General features: G+C 32.7%; 1 protein-coding gene across 1 annotated transcript in view; it reads left to right on the top strand.

Annotated features, from left to right (window-relative positions):
* Ssl1 (general transcription factor IIH subunit 2 Ssl1) overlaps positions 1 to 19,003 on the top strand; it is a 116,606-nt gene that overhangs the window by 72,854 nt on the left and 24,749 nt on the right. Inside the window, exons 10-11 of the mRNA XM_090415723.1 lie at positions 1,496 to 1,547; positions 3,684 to 3,790. Coding sequence (XP_090271849.1) covers positions 1,496 to 1,547; positions 3,684 to 3,790 — 159 coding nt within the window. The remainder of the gene's footprint in view (positions 1 to 1,495; positions 1,548 to 3,683; positions 3,791 to 19,003) is intronic.

Genomic DNA, 19,003 nt, shown 5'->3' with positions numbered 1-19,003 from the left:
ATATAAGATCTGATAATGTTGGAGTCTTGGCAGGTAACAGATTGATTTGGAGGAAAATTGTAGATAGGAAGTTACTAATGATGTAAGTTTTTCACGTAGTACTATCATATCCTGTACACTCCTTGAGGATACATGTCAGAAATTTGATGATGATGGATACTATCAGAACTATATTCCAATCATCCAGATTTGAGTTTCCACTGTCCAGGCCTTCTGAATTATGCATTATAGTCATTATAACACTTTTATACCTTGATATTTGAGCATTTCTGCTGCGTTATCATCTACATTGGCTGCCTTTTCACATTTTAGGTTGATCACTTTTTCAACCTCAAGTATTAATATTTACTTCTGACTGCTTTCTTCTTGAATATTTTCTACCAAAATGCTCTGATTTCTTGTCTCATTTAGCACTCTTTCAAAGAAATTATTCCAGACATCTAGAATATCTCTCTTCAGTTTTCATGTCACCTTATCATCTCTGATTTCTTTTACACTACTCTTTTCTTCATTTCAATGCTTAATGGCCTTCTATGTTCTTCTTATGACTTTTGTTTAGCTACTTTTATGCACTTCACTTTCTTGCAGTTTTCACTGCATTCTCTCAGAACACATGTTGACTTACTAGCTAAGAACTTTTGATACACTTTCTTCTTTTCCATGATGTCTTTAACTTCTTAAGTTCACCATGGTTCTGATTTTTCTATCCTTGCAGACATCTTCATCCTGTGCCTGCCTAGCTGAATCATCAGTGTTTTCTTCAGTCTTCCACTGAGTTTCCAAGATTTGTTTCTTGTTTTCACAATCTTTCGATTTTTCTTGAATAGTGTTTGTATATTTTAGAGTCCAGTTTCCTTTGAAAGCTACTTGAATTTGATTCCTTTTGAAATTTTGCCACTCACTTTCCTTTCTTTTCAATGTGATATTCTTTTTCATCCTACTAAAAACTAAATGATTACTTCTTATTTCAAAGTTTCTGTATATTCTGATGTTCTGAACTAGATTGAAGATATTGTTATCAACAATAACAATTATTCACTGAACTTTTTTTTTGTCTTCTCTCTGTGTGAAATTTGTGCACATCTTTATGTTGAAACATGGTGCTAGTGATTTCTAGTTCATGTTCTGAACAAAAATTCATCATGTATTTACCATTATTATAGTTTTTTTTTCCCTCCAACTTTTCTAAAGAATTTTTATGTCTGGTATAGAACTCTGTAAATATGAGTTATAGAACTCATATCATTATAATAATATGAGAAGACTTAATAGCAATTGTTTGTAAGGTGTTTTGAATCACTTCCTTTCAATGTGCTTCCATCTTTTTCAGCTGTTATTTTTTTAATGGTCTGACCAGTTGAGATTTAGTGGTTTAAAATCTATTTTAAATTTAAATTTTTATAAGACTTTAATTGGCCAACTTTTTAGCCATTAAGAAGTAACTGTAAAAAATATAATAAAAGAAAATGATAATGCCCATCATCTACAACTATAGGTTTTCCTCATCATCAAGGTGAAGGAGAGGGGAAACCATCTATGTGTAGTTGGTAAGTTCATAATTTCTACTTTTTAATTTAAGTGAAATAAATATAATCCATGAAGGTTGTGTGTTGTAAGAACTGTTTACTTGTATATGATAGAATACTTTATAAAAAGATTAAAAAAAAATTCAGTCGAAGTCTGAAAAGTTTTCATACATTGTTATCTTTAGGTAGAGTTACCATATTTTTTAAGACCAAAACTGTGACAAAATGTTTTTTTTGGGGAAAAAAAAAAAAGAAGAAGAAATCTCCACGTTTGGGTCTGCCTCCCACTGACGAGACCTCAATAAAGGTTGAAACAGGTCTGGGTAGTGACCCTTCCCTTAATGCATAGCAGTATACGTGTCCGCAAGGAGATGTGCTTTGCATTATGGGAGATACTGAGACAAGGAGTGATGAGAGCTTGGTCCACCTTTGCTCGGAGTTGCATGGTGTTGCACTACCTTACCTCAGTCCTGAAGATATTTTCAGCTGCAAACTTTGTTTGCTTACACTTGGATAAAGAATTAAACTAGATTTATTAAAGAAGAAAGAACAAAAGTGGTGTGCATATGTGACTGTGACAGAATCCACAATCATCTCCTGTTTTCCTCTAAATTAGTAATACACTAATTTTGTGGAAAATTGTTGATAGATGATTAATAATGTATTTATTAATAACAGCACTACATGTAAACTTAATCATGTAGTGCAGTATAGTAGCCTGAACATCCTTTGAGGGTACATATCAGAAAATTGATTATGATGGTGATGATCCTGGGTGGGGACAAAGAGTTCAGAATCCAGGATGGCTGTTCTAAATAGTATTATCAAAGTATTATGATACTGTTATTTTAACGATACTTTCATCATTAATTTTTAGCATCTCTATGGCATAGATTTTCGTGCCCTGCAGACTTTTAAGTCAACTATTAATAAATAAATAATTAGTAAATTATGTATAGAAACAAAACTTCCATGTTCCAACATAAAGATGTATACATATTTGCATGGAGAGAAGACACAAGAAATAAGAAAAATCTCATTGATAATATTCTTGATAATAAATGCCAAAATGCAGAAATCCTTTTGTGACTTATTGCTTAGTTGTTTATGAACATGTTGTTCATTGTTATTTTATTAATTATATTAATTGTAAAGAGAGTTGCATAGTTAAACTTATGAACAGTTAATAGTGATCACTTTCCAAAACTTGGATATCAGACTTCATGCTAATATCCAAGTTTTGGGAAGTGATCACTATAAAAAAAAAAAAAAAAAAACTGTTGATAAGGGCTTTTTTTTTAATCTATACAACATTTACAATTATTCCTTTGAACTCTAATAGTGTAATATCATGTGCTTGAGCTGTGACCAAGATACAAGCTAATATGTGCATGAATTATGACTCATTATTGTGATTCATCTTTTGAATGTAGTTAACTCACTGTCTGCCTGATGAAGTCCACGTAATGTTGGATGAAATATACTGGAGTTTTTAAATAAAATTCTGTATAATTTTGAGCTTGAGCTGTGACCAAGATGCAAGCTAATATGTGCATGAATTATGACTCATTATTGTGATTCATCTTTTGAATGTAGTTAACTCACTGTCTGCCTGATGAAGTCCACGTAATGTTGGATGAAATATACTGGAGTTTTTAAATAAAATTCTGTATAATTTTGAGCTTGAGCTGTGACCAAGATGCAAGCTAATATGTGCATGAATTATGACTCATTATTGTGATTCATCTTTTGAATGTAGTTAACTCACTGTCTGCCTGATGAAGTCCACGTAATGTTGGATGAAATATACTGGAGTTTTTAAATAAAATTCTGTATAATTTTGAGCTTGAGCTGTGACCAAGATGCAAGCTAATATGTGCATGAATTATGACTCATTATTGTGATTCATCTTTTGAATGTAGTTAACTCACTGTCTACCTGATGAAGTCCACGTAATGTTGGATGAAATATGCTGTAGTTTTTAAATAAAATTCTGTATAATTTTTGCTACATATGTAAGCCATAATGTTACTTTATAATACAATGCAAAGCTGTTATCCAATTATAGCTGTATGCGATCTCAGTGCTTCATATTGCATATGATAACCATAGTATTGCATTTTTGAAAAAATTTTAATTGATTGATTTATATTTTAGTCATTTAGATAGTAAAATTCCAGGCGAGGGATTTGGCACATCAGGGTATTATTGTCCACAGTGCAATAGTAAATACTGTGAATTACCAGTGGAATGTAAAGCATGTGGTAAGTGCTTAGCTATTTCTAGGTTTAGTTTACTGCTTAATAATCAGTAATTTTCTGTAACATATCAGTTTATTTTTCTTAGGGAGATTCCAAGCTGTACAATACTCTAAATGAATTACATGGTCATGTCCATTATTTTATGCAATGAAATTCTTATCTCTTTGTATGTTCTATGACATTTCTAACTAACTGACAAAGAATGCTATTTGCAGTTATGGCTTTCTTATTACACTTTAGAGTAAATTTCATATTTGACTACTGAAATTCCTAAGTCTTTTCATCTTCTGTTTGAAGTCTGTGCAAAATAATAGATCAATCCTGAGATTTTACTTCCCAAACAAAGAATAACCATCTACTTGTGTTGCAAAGATCTGGGTTTGAATCCTAGCAAGGAACATTTTATAAGTGCCTTTTAGCTGAGGATAGTTAGCTAGTCTTATATGGAGGTGACATAGTTGATAGTCACATAATTGACAGTCACAACAGTTCTGTGGAGAAAGGATTAACTGCTCTGGCATTAAAATAAGGTTTATAGGAAGCCAGGTTACAGTCACCACTCACTGTGACAAACTCGTAGGTGCCACAGGAAGCTTGTTATAATGAAGAGTTTGCTATGCTGAGTTTTTAGCTTAGCATTGTACCTATAGAGTTGGGAGTTTTCAGTAGTTTGTTATAGCAAGCAGATTTTTGTAGTAGAATTTCCCATAGTGAGACCTGATTGTACTTCATTGTAACAGGCCACTGAGACTAATATGTTATGTGAAAGTGAGATGAAATCTTAACTGTAATTTTTTAGAGGTATCTTGTTTGAATATGCTGAAGCGGTAAACATTGCTCATCATTTTTTATTCCTGTTCTGACTTTGATGTTATCTGAAAGTTTTGGCATTATTTCATTTCCTTGATGAATATTCACTATCGTTGTCATCCAGTTCCTGATAATGTACCCTCAAGGAGTGTACAAAATACATACACCCCTAGAAGATGCACTACATGAAAAGTAAACTTTCCATCACCAGTTTTCCTCCAACTTAGTGTGCTATCTGTCAGGATGCCAATATTGTTGGATCTTATATTTCTGTTTTCTAAAGTAGTGTTTCTCAAACTTTTTTGGTTGAGGCTTACTTGGACAAAGCATGTAACTCACAGCCCACTATCTTTTAAGCCTTTGCTGATAGGTCATAGGTTACTACTAGATGAGCCTTCATATACTACTCCTTATTGCAAAATTGTGGAACAGTTGTCAAAGCATATACAATTAATATTTTTTTCAATGAAGTTGGAAGAAAATTAGGATAGGATTTTTCTGCATACTGTAGCAACACAGTGGTGAATTTTATATACTACTACTATACACACACACACATACACACGTTGAGATATACAGCATGTGGCAAAACATTATGCATATATTATATTGAAATTAAACAAATTATGTAAAAGAACTTTTTTAATTAATAGGATTTTTAATATATCACATTTAAATTGTATATGAAATTTACAAACTGAGATAAAAAAATATATATTTACTAATAAAATTTCTCTCACTGCCCACCAGGAAAACCACAAGCTCCACTTACAGGCTGTAGACCACACTAAGAAATACAGTTACAAGGCTTCTTTGGCTGCATCAATCCAATGAGATCTTGGCAGGAAACAGACTTCTGGGTCTGTTTCCTGCCAACCTGACATTAAACACCTGTTTTGCCAACCTTTCATCTCCCATTCTGTTCAAGTAATCATATCACCTTGAAATTAGCTCTGCTCACACATTCCTGAATGCTAACAAGATATTGTTAGATATCTTCAATTTTAATATGATTCTGCCACTCTTCAATCCAATAGTTTTTATCAGAACTTTCATATCTGTGGTCTCTAGTCTTTAATCAACTGATTTCTTTCAAACTTAGCTCTCAGATTCATCAGTTAAATTTGGATTTGAATACTGTTTTGTGCATACATTAGATTTAATCTTGAAAGGCATCTGTGGCATAACTATAAACAACAATCTACATAATAACCATAGTAATTAACTTTAATGAAAGTACAGATGTTTCTTATCGAAAATAATAGTATGTCATCAATGTGTAGAAACAAGCAAATCAAAGAACAGCAATACAAGGTACATACTACAACCAGTTTACCGATTAAAAACGGTTGCTGTGAGCTAGAAATTAATATTAATAAATAATATTAACACTATTTTTGATGTTTGCATAAAATGAGAATCTCCCAAACTTTTGGGAGAGTGAGAGAATCATTCTGATTCAGGTTAGGCCGATGTAAAAGGGCTTCACAACTTCTTTGAAAAGGCGTTCATATTTAAAACTGCTTCTACAGAAGAGACGAGCTTCATCCCACTGGATGCTGTACCAGATTAGACTTTTTGAGGCTTCACATATTCAACGTAATATTGATATTCACTAATTCTTTTTTCCACAGAAGTCTGTTTGCCCAAAGTATGTCAAATTATATTCACAAGGAATCTGGTAAACACCAGCTAAAGATAGAGCTGACAGTTTGAAAATAGTTTTAATATTATTTATTAATATTCATTTCTAACTTGCAGTCACCATTTTAATTGGTAAGCCGATTGTTATAGTAACTTGTATTCCTGTTTTTCAATTTGCTTGTTTCTACACACTGATGTACTGTTATTTTCAGTGTGAAATATTTGTACTTTCATTAAAGTTAATTACTGTGGTTATCATGTGATTTGTTGTTTGTTATGTATACAGCAGGTTTATTGTTTTAACTGGTTTCTTTCTTACTCCTGAACTGTGTGTGTGTGTGTGTGTGTGTGTGTGCATGCATGCTTATATTCTTATACTATATTGCTTATACTCTTTTCACCTTTCATTTGTCCTCTTTATTAATAATTTTGACTAAATAGCTGAAGTGATGCAGTATGTAGTTTATATATCCATGGTACTTCATGTTTTATATTCTTTGACTTTTTATTGCTGATTTTCATACCACATCTGTTTCAGCAGTTATTCAATTATTTAAGGAATCCTGCAGATTTATTTAAGAGTATAACATTATCTGCATATATCAAGTAAAAAGCTCAGTTGATTATTTATTTTTTAACTCAGAGCCAATGCACTTCACTTCATAATGTAGCCCATGTAGATGATGAATAAAGCAGAAATAGTGTATACCCTTGTCTCACACCTGATTTTACATCATCTCATTTGATTCTGACTGCTGATTTACAACTTAAATATAGTTATTTATAGAGGGACCTGTGGCATAGTATAATTATTAAAAACAACACATAAGTCCACAGTAATAACTTTAATTAATAAATAAGGTAGATATTCCATACTAAAACTAATAGTACATCTTCAGTGTTACAAACAGATAGGAATAGAATACAAGTAACGAACATTCGGTGGATCACCTATTAAAATACAATGTTGTCGCGAGCTAGGAAATGAAAGAAATTAATAAATAATGAATATTTAAGATAATGTTTTTTAATGATTACATTAAATAAAAGTCTCCCAGATCTTCGAGAGAGAGAGAGAGAGGCAATCATTTCTATTTAAATTCGGTCGGTGTAAAAAAGCTTCACACCCTTCTTTAAAGAGGCGTTCATATTTGAAACTGCATCTATGAAGGAGAATAGCTTTATCCCACTGGATATTATGGGTAGTGGTAATACTATGTTGTGCTAGACCAGACTTCTGAGGTTTTTGTTGTAATCAATATAATATTGATATTCTTTAATTCTTTTTTCCACAGAACGGCCAGTTTATCCAAAATAAGAAACATCACATTCACAAGGAATTTGGTAAACGCCTGCCAAAGACAGAGATGACAGTTTATCTTTTGTAGAAGGCAATATAGAAGAAATTTTGTTGATAGGAATATAAGTGGGAATCAATTGGTACTTTTTTAAAATTCTACCTATAGGTTCTGAGATTCCTGGAATCTGGGGGATTGGAACTCTGTGAGCTGTTGAAGGAACCTTAGGTATCGGAACATAAGATTCAATTATCTGTTGGATTTGATTAGGGTGGTAATAGATACCATTAACTTTTTAATGATGGAAAGTTCTTACTGTAAGATTTCTGGAGAAGAGCAAACTTTATGTGCCCTATTAATTAGAGATTTAAGAATGCCAAATTTTTGAGATGTATGGTGAACAGACAAAAGACTGGAAACGTTTGTCTCATAGTCAGTTTTATTCATAATTACAATAGCTTTTCCTTTTTACAATATCTATTTCTAAGGCAATAAAGGAAAAGCTATTGTAATCATGAATAAGACTGACTATGAGACAAAAGTATCCAATCTTTTAGAAGAACATCTACCTACAAAGAGATCATGCATAATCCTACAAATTCACAGATTAAATAATTAAATAAATTACTTGATGAGGTCATCAGTTGGTACCCAAATTATGTGGATAAATTACGCACCTACTTTGGAAGATCTCCCCGTCTATATGGTCTCCCGAAAATCCATAAAGAAGGCTATCCAGTACGACCAATCGTGAATTGCATTGATTCTCCTACTTACCAAATTGCAAAAGTTGTCTCGTTCTTTAAGTGCTCTCACTGGACATTCAAGATCCTACATAAAAAATTCAACAGATTTCCTGGAAAAAATCAAGGATTTAAAAATCAAAGAGTCTGAGGCGTTAATCAGTCTTGACATTGTATCTCTGTTTACCAATATCCCATTAGCTGACACAGTCAATTTATTATATGAAGATTACCCTCCAGATATCGCAAAAATTTTCAAATTTGTTATCCATTCAGGTTATTTTAGTTGGAAAAACAAGTTCTACAAACAAGTTGAAGGTAGTGCCATGGGTAGTCCTTTGTCTCCACCTTTGGCTAACTATTTTTTGAAACAATTTGAAGAGACCATGTTTTCATCCATTCACCCTCAACCATCTCTTTGTATCGTTATATCGATGATGTTTTTGCCATTTGGTCACATACTGAAGATGAGCTTTCCACCTTTCTACAACAGATAAATAGCCTTCATCCTCATATCCAATTCACCATGGAAAAGGAAAATTCTGGTAGTTTATCATTTTTGGACATCCTGCTTACTCGAACTTCTTCTGGTACCTTATCTACAAGCGTCTTTTGAATGCCCACATTTACTGGCAGATACATTCATAAAAAGTCTGCTCACCATACATCTCAAAAATTTGGCATTCTTAAATCTCTAATTAACAGGGCACATAAAGTTTGCTCTTCTCCAGAAATCTTACAACAAGAACTTTCCATCATTAAAAAGTTAATGGTATCTAATAATTACCACCCTAATCAAATCCAACAGATAATTGAATCTTATGTTCCAATACCTAAGGTTTCTTCGACAGTTCGCAGAGTTCCAGTCCCCTACATTCCAGGAATCTCAGACCCTATAGGTAGAATTTTAAAAAAAAGTACCAATTGATTCCCACTTATATTCCTATCAACAAAATTTCTTCCTTATTGTCTTCTACAAAAGATAAACTGTCATCTCTGTCTTTGGCTGGCATCATCATCATGCGTATCAAGGATTTAGGCCTAGCATGGCCTATTCCAGTCTTAGAAGTCATCGTTTAAGAGGATGTCCTGGTTTTCTTTTTCCTAATGGCTTGTACTTTAAGGTTTGTTTTGGTAATCTTTCTGTTTTCATTCTTTGTGATCATACATCCTAGGTAGTTAAATGAATTCCCCGTTCTAAGATCTTGTTATCTATTACTATTTTAGTTCTTGCTGGATCTTGTCCTTTAAAGGCCATAGTTTTTGATTTTTCCATTGATATTATCATACCATAATCTTTGGATATCTCATTTAGATCTAAAATAGCTTTCTGTAAGTTATCTTCAGAATTTGTAATTATTATTTGATCATCGGCAAAGAGGAGAGTTTAAGTTAACTGTAGGAGAAAGTTTAATTCCTTGATGTAAATTTTTATTCCATTTTATTATTATTACATTTAAGTAGATATTAAAAAGAGTTGCTGAGAGGGGACATCCTTGTCGGACCTCTTGGTTTATCTCTCTCGTATATGATAGTGTTAAATTGTGAATGAAGCTATGTTATGTAATTTATTATTTTTCATTCACATTTAACATTGCTTATTAAATATTAATCATGGTTCATATAAATTTATTTATTATTCCTTAAATAAGAATTACTAATTAAATATTTACTCAAAATCTGACCTGCTATTAACTTATAAAATAATAATATGTTTAGAATTTTGTGTAACTAAATATATATGGTGTAACGTAAAGTGTTAATTTATATTTAACTGTATACGTAATCAAAAAGTTAAAGAAGTAGCTTAAATATTCTGTTGTTTTTATTTGTGAAATATTTAATGTTATGTAATCACTCATGAATAATATTAGAGCATACATTAGATTAGCGAAATGTTTACGTGCAGTCTGTTGTCATGGAGACGCACGCGTAAACAACCACGAGTGGAGTAGAGCGTGGCGTTCGAACGTAAGGTGGGAGTGAAGGTCAGATAAAGAGATATATTAGAGAAGGGAGTGAAGGTCAGAGATAAGAAAGGGAGAGTAGAATTATTATTAAGGAGTGAGGAGAGAGTTTTGCGGAACCAAGATTATATAATCCTCAGGGCAGAGATTTATGAGTATAGTGTTCGGAAGTGAACCTATAAGTAGTGAAACATAAAGTTTAATGTTATAAGCGAAAATTGCTGTTGTTATGAAGAAAGGTTGATGCCGTAATCAGATAAAAGGAAACTGGACAGTCAATGCGAAAATTCTGATTAGTTCTAGTTAATCTGGATTACGATTAAATTCTATGTTGCCCTAGGAAAAGGTTATATTGATTACTTGGAGAAAAGTGAACAGGAAAAGATATTAGTACCTAATTACTGTTGTTTGGAATAGTGAAGTGCGACTTACAGTAATACAGTTTAAACTTTGGAGAATATTTATTATGTGTGTTCCGCTAATGTTAATTAAGTTAATTCATAAGTGCTCTCTCAATAATTTGATGTATTGAAGAATCTGTCTGGTAAGAGTAGTTGTATAAGTTTCTCTATTCTAGCATTAACTGTAATATACCTCCGATGCTCAAGGTCTGGAAACATATTTGCTTGGAATATAGCTTACGTAGTTTATTGCCTGCTGTGAATATAAACATTGAGCTGATAGATTTGTGAAGACTGAATAAGATGTGAAATTGTTATATTAACTTGAGATAAGAAGATTTGTGTTTTTTGAGACTGTGAATAGTATATGAAAGTTAGAACATTGAATTAGCATCTGTGACCTAAGAAGATGTGTTAAGTTAATTGTATAGTTCTATTTTAAAATAGAGTTCTTGTATTTGTTAACCATATCATATATTAAATGTTTTATTTTGTTGATCTAAATATTGTGTTTGCCTGAATTCCTTATTATTGCACCGTTCATAAATATTCGAATCTTGCGGGAACCCCAAGTAAAAATGATAATAGATGATTCGGCCTAATGAGATGACTGTTAACTTAATTTAGAACTGATCCTACTATTTATATAGACTAATCTAAGAATAGGGTGGCGCAGTATAAATATAAATTTCCCTACTTTTGGATTGGTGATCATTTCGTAATTAGTTGTATTATTCATAAAAGTGACTTGAAACTAGATAGATTTAGAACACGACAGAAAGGAGTCGTCACGACAATAGCTCATGATTGAATCTTATTTGTATTTGATTATTTTCATATATACTTGTGATAGCTTTTAGGATATTATTTGGTATTTGTCTTTCTTTTAATATGTTAAATAATATGTTTCTTTTAACTTTGTCAAATGCTTTTTCAAAGTCAATAAATGCAATATGTGTTTCTAAATTATATTCTCTTCTTTTCTCTATTATTAATTTTAGGCAAAAGGCCGGATCTATACATGATCGTACTTTTCTAAATCCATTCTGTACTTCTAGAATAACGTTTTGAATATTTCATTAGTTTGTTATTTAAGATTCTGCTATATATTTTGTAACAGGAATTTAGTATACTGATACCTCTATAGTTTTTAGGGTCATCTCTATTACCTTTCTTAAAGATAGGAATCACAATTGCTTTTTTCCATTCTATTGGGGGGGGGGGGGGGCGGATACCAGTTGAGTAAATTTTATTTAAAAATAATAAGAGTCTTTCTTTGAATCATGTTCCTGCATATTTATATAGTTCTGAACCTAGCTTATCTTTTCCAGGTGATTTTCCGTTTCTTGTTTCTTTCAGGCTGATTTCTAATTCTTCTTCAGTTATTTCCTTTTCATTTTCGTTAATTGTTTGCCAGTTGTCTTTTTTAAAATATTTGTCTGTCCACAGTTCTGTGTAGTAATTTAGAAATTCTTCTAATTTCAATTCAGTGTTTAATTTTATGTTTTCTTTGGTATCTGCATTTAAGTGTTTCAAAATCTTATATACATTGGGTCTTATTTTATATAAATCATGTTCTAAATTAGAAACAAATTTATTCCATGATTCTCTGTCTTTTTCTGACTTCTCTTTTAGCTATGGCTCTTATTCTTTTATATTCTATTTCATCTTCTAATCTTTTACTGCTTAACCATTTGTGATAGGCTTCTTTTTTCTTTTTGATTATTTCTTTGATTGTATCATCCCAGATCTTCAGTTTTTTCTTTTATTGAATTTTTTGGTCTTTCCTAAGCTTTCATTTGCTGCTGCATTTAGTATCGATTTTATATTAAGCCATTCTATTTCTTCATTTTGTTTTATTTTATCTAGATATTGGTTAATTCTTTGTTCATATAGCCATTGTACATTTGTGTCATTCAGTAGTCTAGTTTTATAAACAAATGTTTCAAGTTTTCTTTCTGTTCTTGTTACTTGTAGCCATTTAGGTGGTAATCTTAATTTTATTTTAACAAGGCAGTGGTCACCGCTTATTTCATATCCTCTGTGAACTCTAACATCTAGTGAAAATTTTGATGTCTTTTCATTTAATATGAAGTAATCTAATATTGATTTCCATTCTCTTGCTGCCCAAGTATATTTATGTATGTCTTTATGTTTATAGAAGGAATTCATTATTTTTAGGTTATTATAAACTACAAAGTCAATCAATTTTTTACCATTTCTGTTTAGAGTGTGTTCTCCATGTATTCCTATATTATTATTAATTTTTGTATTTCCAATTATTGCATTTAAGTCTCCTGCTAAAATTATGTAATCATTTTTATTTATTTTATTATATATGTTTTGTAGCTGATTATAAAAATCAATATTATCCTGTTCTCTTCCTTCTTCTGGGGCATATAAACCAATTATTGTTAAATAGCCTCTATCTATTTTTATTCTAGCTTCTATTATTCTTTCATTCCATAATTTATAATGTTCTAACTGTTTTGAAAGGGAGTTATGAATCCAAATCACGACTCCTGCTTGTGCTCTTTGGTCTCTGTCGACTCCACTGTATATCACATTAAAATTTTCAGTTCTCATAGTTCCTTTTAATTTCTTTTTTTGTTTCAGTGATTACTGCTATTTTAAAATTTCTTTCATTTAATAACTGGTCTAATTCTATTTCTTTATATGCTATTCATCTTACATTCCAATTTGCTATGTATTATATTTTGTCGTTTCCATTTTTGTTTTACCTTTTTCATTCCAGGGTCGTTTCCCATAGATTCAATCCAATTATCATTTTCTGTCAGCTTACAAGTAGGATTATGTTCTCCATGTCAGGGGACTAGCCTGACGATGGAATAGTTCAGTGGTAGGGCTGCTATCTTAAGGCTTCTGAACTAGTCTTCTTCCGGATTTAAACCCATAGGAGGAATAGGGTATGTTGAAGGGGAAAGAGTAGCTTATAGAAGAAATATAGTAAGGTTTGTAGAGAAGGCATAGTTGCAAGGCCAGAAATGAAAAGACCCCATGGCCCTCGAGTACTCTGATAGCATAAGGGTCATAAAGTAAGAAGAGTTGGCTGATAAGGCCTTATAGGAAAGATTAAAGTAAGTGGATCTTCCTCAAAGTAGAAGAAGGAGAGAATAGATCCAGCTAGGGGTCCATGGGAGTGCCGCTTCCCTTACAATCAAGATGATTGCCCCTTATGGCCCTGTTGGTCCACGAGTCCTTATTCAGTATATTCGGACAACCCACCATTTATATACACACACACACACACACGCACGCACACACGCGCATGCACACACACACATGGTGGGCTCCCCTATCCGCCACCCAGGGGACGCGCTCTCTAGGGGTTACAGGGTCCCCCGAGAGAGCGTTTTTGGCATTTATCAAATTCCTTTTGAATGCAATGTTTCTTATTTTGGACAAACTGGCCATTCTGTGGAAAAAAGAATTAAAGAACATCAATATTATATTGATTACAACAAACCTCAGAAGTCTGGTCTAGCACAACACAGTATTACCACTACCCATAATATCCAGTGGGATAAAGCTATTCCCCTTCATAGGTTCAAATATGAACGCCTCTTTAAAGAAAGTTGTGAAGCTTTTTTACACCGACCGAATTTAAATCGCAATGATTGCCTTTCTCTCTCTCAAAGATCTGGGAGAATTTTATTTTATGTAATCATTAAAAAACTAATTATCTTAAATATTAATTATTTATTAATTTCTTTCATTTCCTAGCTCGCGACAACATTATATTTTAATAGGTGATCCACCGAATGTTCGTTACTTGTATTCTATTCCTATCTGTTTGCTAAAGATGTAATATTAGTTTTAGTATAGAATATAATATCTTACCTTATTTATTAATTAAAGTTATTACTGTGAACTTACGTGTTGTTTTTAATAACTTAAATATAGGCTATGTATTACTTGATATAATGTTCTTTTTACCTCATACCCTTCTAGAATGTTAAACAGCTTTCCTCTTTTCCTTTTACATATCTATGGAACCTAAATACAGATCTTTGTTATATTCCCTTGATTTCTCAAATGTTTGTCTCAAATGAAAATCTGATTTTGATAACCTCTATTTGGCCTGAATCCAACTTGTTATTCTTCAAGTTTCTCTTCCACAATTTTTCTTAGTTATTCTCAAGTCTTAAATCTTACCTGGAAGAATCAGTAGAAAAATTCCTTTTAATTCTCTTTCAGTTTTATTTCTCTTTTTATAGATGGGTGCTATGAGAGCTCTATTCCATTCATCTGGAATTTCAACTTTTGATGGCTTCTGAATTATGTGATTATTTAGCTGCTGCTCAGTTCTAACCTACTCAGCTCTGTTTACATATTTCAGGTTTTTGAAGTACTCTTTCTTCCATTTTTCAGCTTTATCACTAGCCTTCACATTTTGTCACATTTCTGATATTTATCTTCCATATATTGATCCCAAATCTTCTATGACTTTTGTTTGAATCTTACTTTATAATTCATGTACAAATAACATGCACACTATATTTGGCTATTATTTGTGCATGGTGCTTTCTTTAAATTACTAAGTATTTGAATCATGAAATTATGCTCTATAAATATATATATATACAGAATATTTTCTAAAGTGGATATGTTGCTGTGTGATTTATCTCTTAGCACCCATGCACAGGCATAGAAAGTATGAAGTTTGAGAAAAGCAAGTTTTCATTCTCTATTAACTAAAGGATTAGTTGTATTTATCAGCACAATGTACATCAAAAAAAATGTCTCAAAAATGGAAATTGCACTCGCAATAAAACAAATGCTTCATTTATATTTCTCCAAAAATTCTTGATGCTGTTCAGAGGAGAGCAGTTGGGCTCACAAACAATTCCTGCCTTACAAATTCACTTCAATCTCTGTCTCACAATGTACTTCAATGGTCATTGCCCTACTAAACTGGCAACCATCATTCCTCCATTTCTTAATATACAGGAACAGCAGCTGCCCAGCACATCTTTACTGTGCAACTTCAGAAACACACCAAACCAATTTTATATAGCCAAGGTGCCAAAAAGAGAAGCTATTCAATACACTACAGTTGTATGGTGTCGATGGGGCATTATATCAAGCAATACTTAGTCTTTATGTGAGTTGTAAGTCAGCAGTTAGAATTGAAGGAAGTACAGGAAGATGATTTAATGTTAAATCTGGTGTGAGACAAGGATGTTCATTATCCCCTCTGTTATTCATTATCTATATGGATCACATTATGAAGGAAAGTGGTATTAAACATGATATCAGAATTGGAGATGTTAATGTCAGCTCTTGGCTTTATGCGGATGATGTTATACTTCTAAATAAATCCGCTACAAGTCAGCGAGATTCTCTGACTAAATTGAATAACTGTTGTAATAGATATGGTATGAAGGTCAGCATTAAAAAGACAAAGACAATGAAAATAGGCAGAATCATTGAAAATGTAACTGTGTTGTGAATGGAAAACCTTGGAACAAGTAAAACATTTCAGCTACTTAGGCACGATTTTTAGTGAAGATGGTAAATTAAATATAGAAATAGACAACAGAATCAGCAAAGCTGGTATGGTGGGAAGTCAATTGAATAAATTCATATGAAATAAGAGAGAAATTAGTCAGAACACTAAATTAGCTGTATACAAGACAGTGTTCAAACCAGTTTTAACTTATGGATCTGAGAGCTGGGTCAGAAGTAAAACACTTGACCAAAGACTACCGCAGATATGAGAGTCCTGAGAAAGATTATAGGCGTGAACAGATGGCATCAATGGCAATATCATATTAAAAACGAGGATATTAGGAAAGAACTTGACATTGTCAGCATCCAGGAATGCGTTAGCAGAGTTAATCTCAGGTGGTATGGTCACTTAAACAGAATGGGTGAAGAAAGATTAGCAAAACAAGTGTTCTCTGCCAGGTTTGCAACAAAACGACCCAGAGGAAGACCAAGATATAGGTGGATTGATACGGTACAAAGTGCCTTAGACGATAGAAATATAAGATCTGATAATGTTGGAGTCTTGACAAGTAACAGACTACATCACATTTTTTATTCAGTTATTCAGTTATATAAAATACTGAAATAATAGTTCCCGACAAGTTTCGTAAATCGTAGGATTTACATCTTCAGGGGGTAAATAGTATAACTTAAAGTTTACACAAGAGAATTAATAAATACAATTCATAACCATCTGGCTATTCATAAAACTCAAATAACAGAATGCAGATATATAACGTTATTAACATTGACCAATACTGGACAATGTCATGTGTTCTTGTTTTCGTTCATACAGTCCGAGCTCAGATTGAGGTAGAATTTTTATTAGAGCTGACCACACTTGATGGAGAATTAAACCTTGATTTTTATTGCATTGGGTTGGGTTTTTTAGCATATTAGCAGCTTCTTTAAATTTTCTTATATAACTGTTGTTTTCTATGTATGACATCATGGTGTTTTGCCAGAGTACATCGTGTCCAGTGGAAGTGGTATGGAAAGCAAGACCTGTTTTTTGTTCTCTTTTGTATTGTACGTCTTTTTGGTGTTCAGCCATGCATATTTCTCCAGATCTTCCTGTATGTCCTACGTAGCAAATCCCGCAAGAGCAATGGATTTTGTAGACTCCTAGTTTTTTAAGAGGATGATGAGGTGGTTTTGGTGGATGTAGGAATCTTGAGATTTTTTCCATAGGAAGGAAGGCTACCATTATGTTGTGTTTGTTCATTAATTTGGCTAGCTTATCTGTAACATTTTTGATATAAGGAAGCGAGATTGCGTTTTTGTAATCCTGTTTTATTGTGTTGTTAGCTGGAGGCATTTTGAGGATTCTCTTGATGGTTTTTGTTTCATATCCATTCTGTTGGAGGATTTGTGTTAAGTATTTTAGTTCTTCATTACATCTTTCTTGTTAAAAATGTTACAAATAAGCTAGCCAAATTAATGAACAAACACAACATAAAAGTAGCCTTCCTTCCTATGGAAAAAAATCTCAAGATGCCTACATCCACCAAAAGCACCTCATCATCCTCTTAAAAAACCAGGAGTCTACAAAATTCATTGCTCTTGCGGGATTTGCTACATAGGACAGACAGGAAGATCTGGAGAAATACGCATGGCTGAACACCAAAAAGACGTACAATATAAAAGAGAACAAAAAACAGGGCTTGCTTTCCATACCACTTCCACTGGACATGATGTACTCTGGCAAAAAACCACGATGTCATACATAGAAAACAACAGTTATATAAGAAAATTTAAAGAAGCTGCTAATATGCTAAAAAAACCCAACCCAATGCAATAAAAATCAAGGTTTAATTCTCCATCAAGTGTGGTCAGCTCTAATAAAAAATCTACCTCAATCTGAGCTCGGACTGTATGAACGAGAACAAGAACATGTGACATCGTCCAGTATTGTTCAACGTCAATAACGTTATATATCTGCATTCTGTTATTTGAGTTTTATGAATAGCCAGACGGTTATGAATTGTATTTATTAATTCTCTTGTGTAAACTTTAAGTTATACTATTTATCCCCTGAAGATGTAAATCCTACGATTTACGAAACTTGTCGGGAACTATTATTTCAGTGCTTTATATAACTGAATAACTGAATAAAAAATGTGGTGTAATCGCCGAAATATATCTTTTGAAACAATTAGCCACAGAAGTCTACACCTGCAAGTAACAGACTGATTTGGAGGAAAATTGTAAATAGGAAGTTAGTAATGATGTAATTTTTTTCATGTAGTACTATCATATCCTGTACACCCCTTGAGGGTACTTGGCAGGAATTTGATGATGATGATGATATATATACAGGCGGTTCCCGGGTTATGGATGGCCCGACTTACAGCATTTCTTGGTTACGAACAGGCTCCCCATAAGAATAATTAAATTAATAATTTGGAACCTAGTTCTTTCACACATGCAAACAAACCCTGCACTTTGCCACGTTATTAAAGCAGCTCTTCCTGTTATTTGGAAGTCAAATTTAAGGGCTGGGTCATGCTTGCCATGTTTGAAGATTGGTTCTTGAACTGTTTTATTCCTGCTGTGGAACATTGTTCTTAAAAGAAAATTCCCTCTAAAATTCTGCTTGTGTCAGACAGTGCTCCTGGACATTCAACATCTTTAGATGACCTTCACCCTAATTTATAGGTCATATTTTTACCACCCAATACTACATCGTTACTACAGCCAATGGACCAGGGAGTCATTTCTGCATTTAAGGTTTATTACTTACAGTGTACACTTCCTCAAGCAGTCAGGGCTACGGAAGATGAATGTGATGACCTTGAGAGAGCTGAAAGAATTATAACATCCATAATGCCATCAATAACAT

The sequence above is a fragment of the Typopeltis vanoorti genome, chromosome 3 (assembly GCF_054136105.1).
Source record: "Typopeltis vanoorti isolate ZY-2024b chromosome 3, IOZ_Tvanoo_1.0, whole genome shotgun sequence".
Taxonomy (NCBI): Eukaryota; Metazoa; Arthropoda; class Arachnida; order Uropygi; family Thelyphonidae; genus Typopeltis; species Typopeltis vanoorti.
This window is presented reverse-complemented; position numbering and strand designations above follow the sequence as displayed.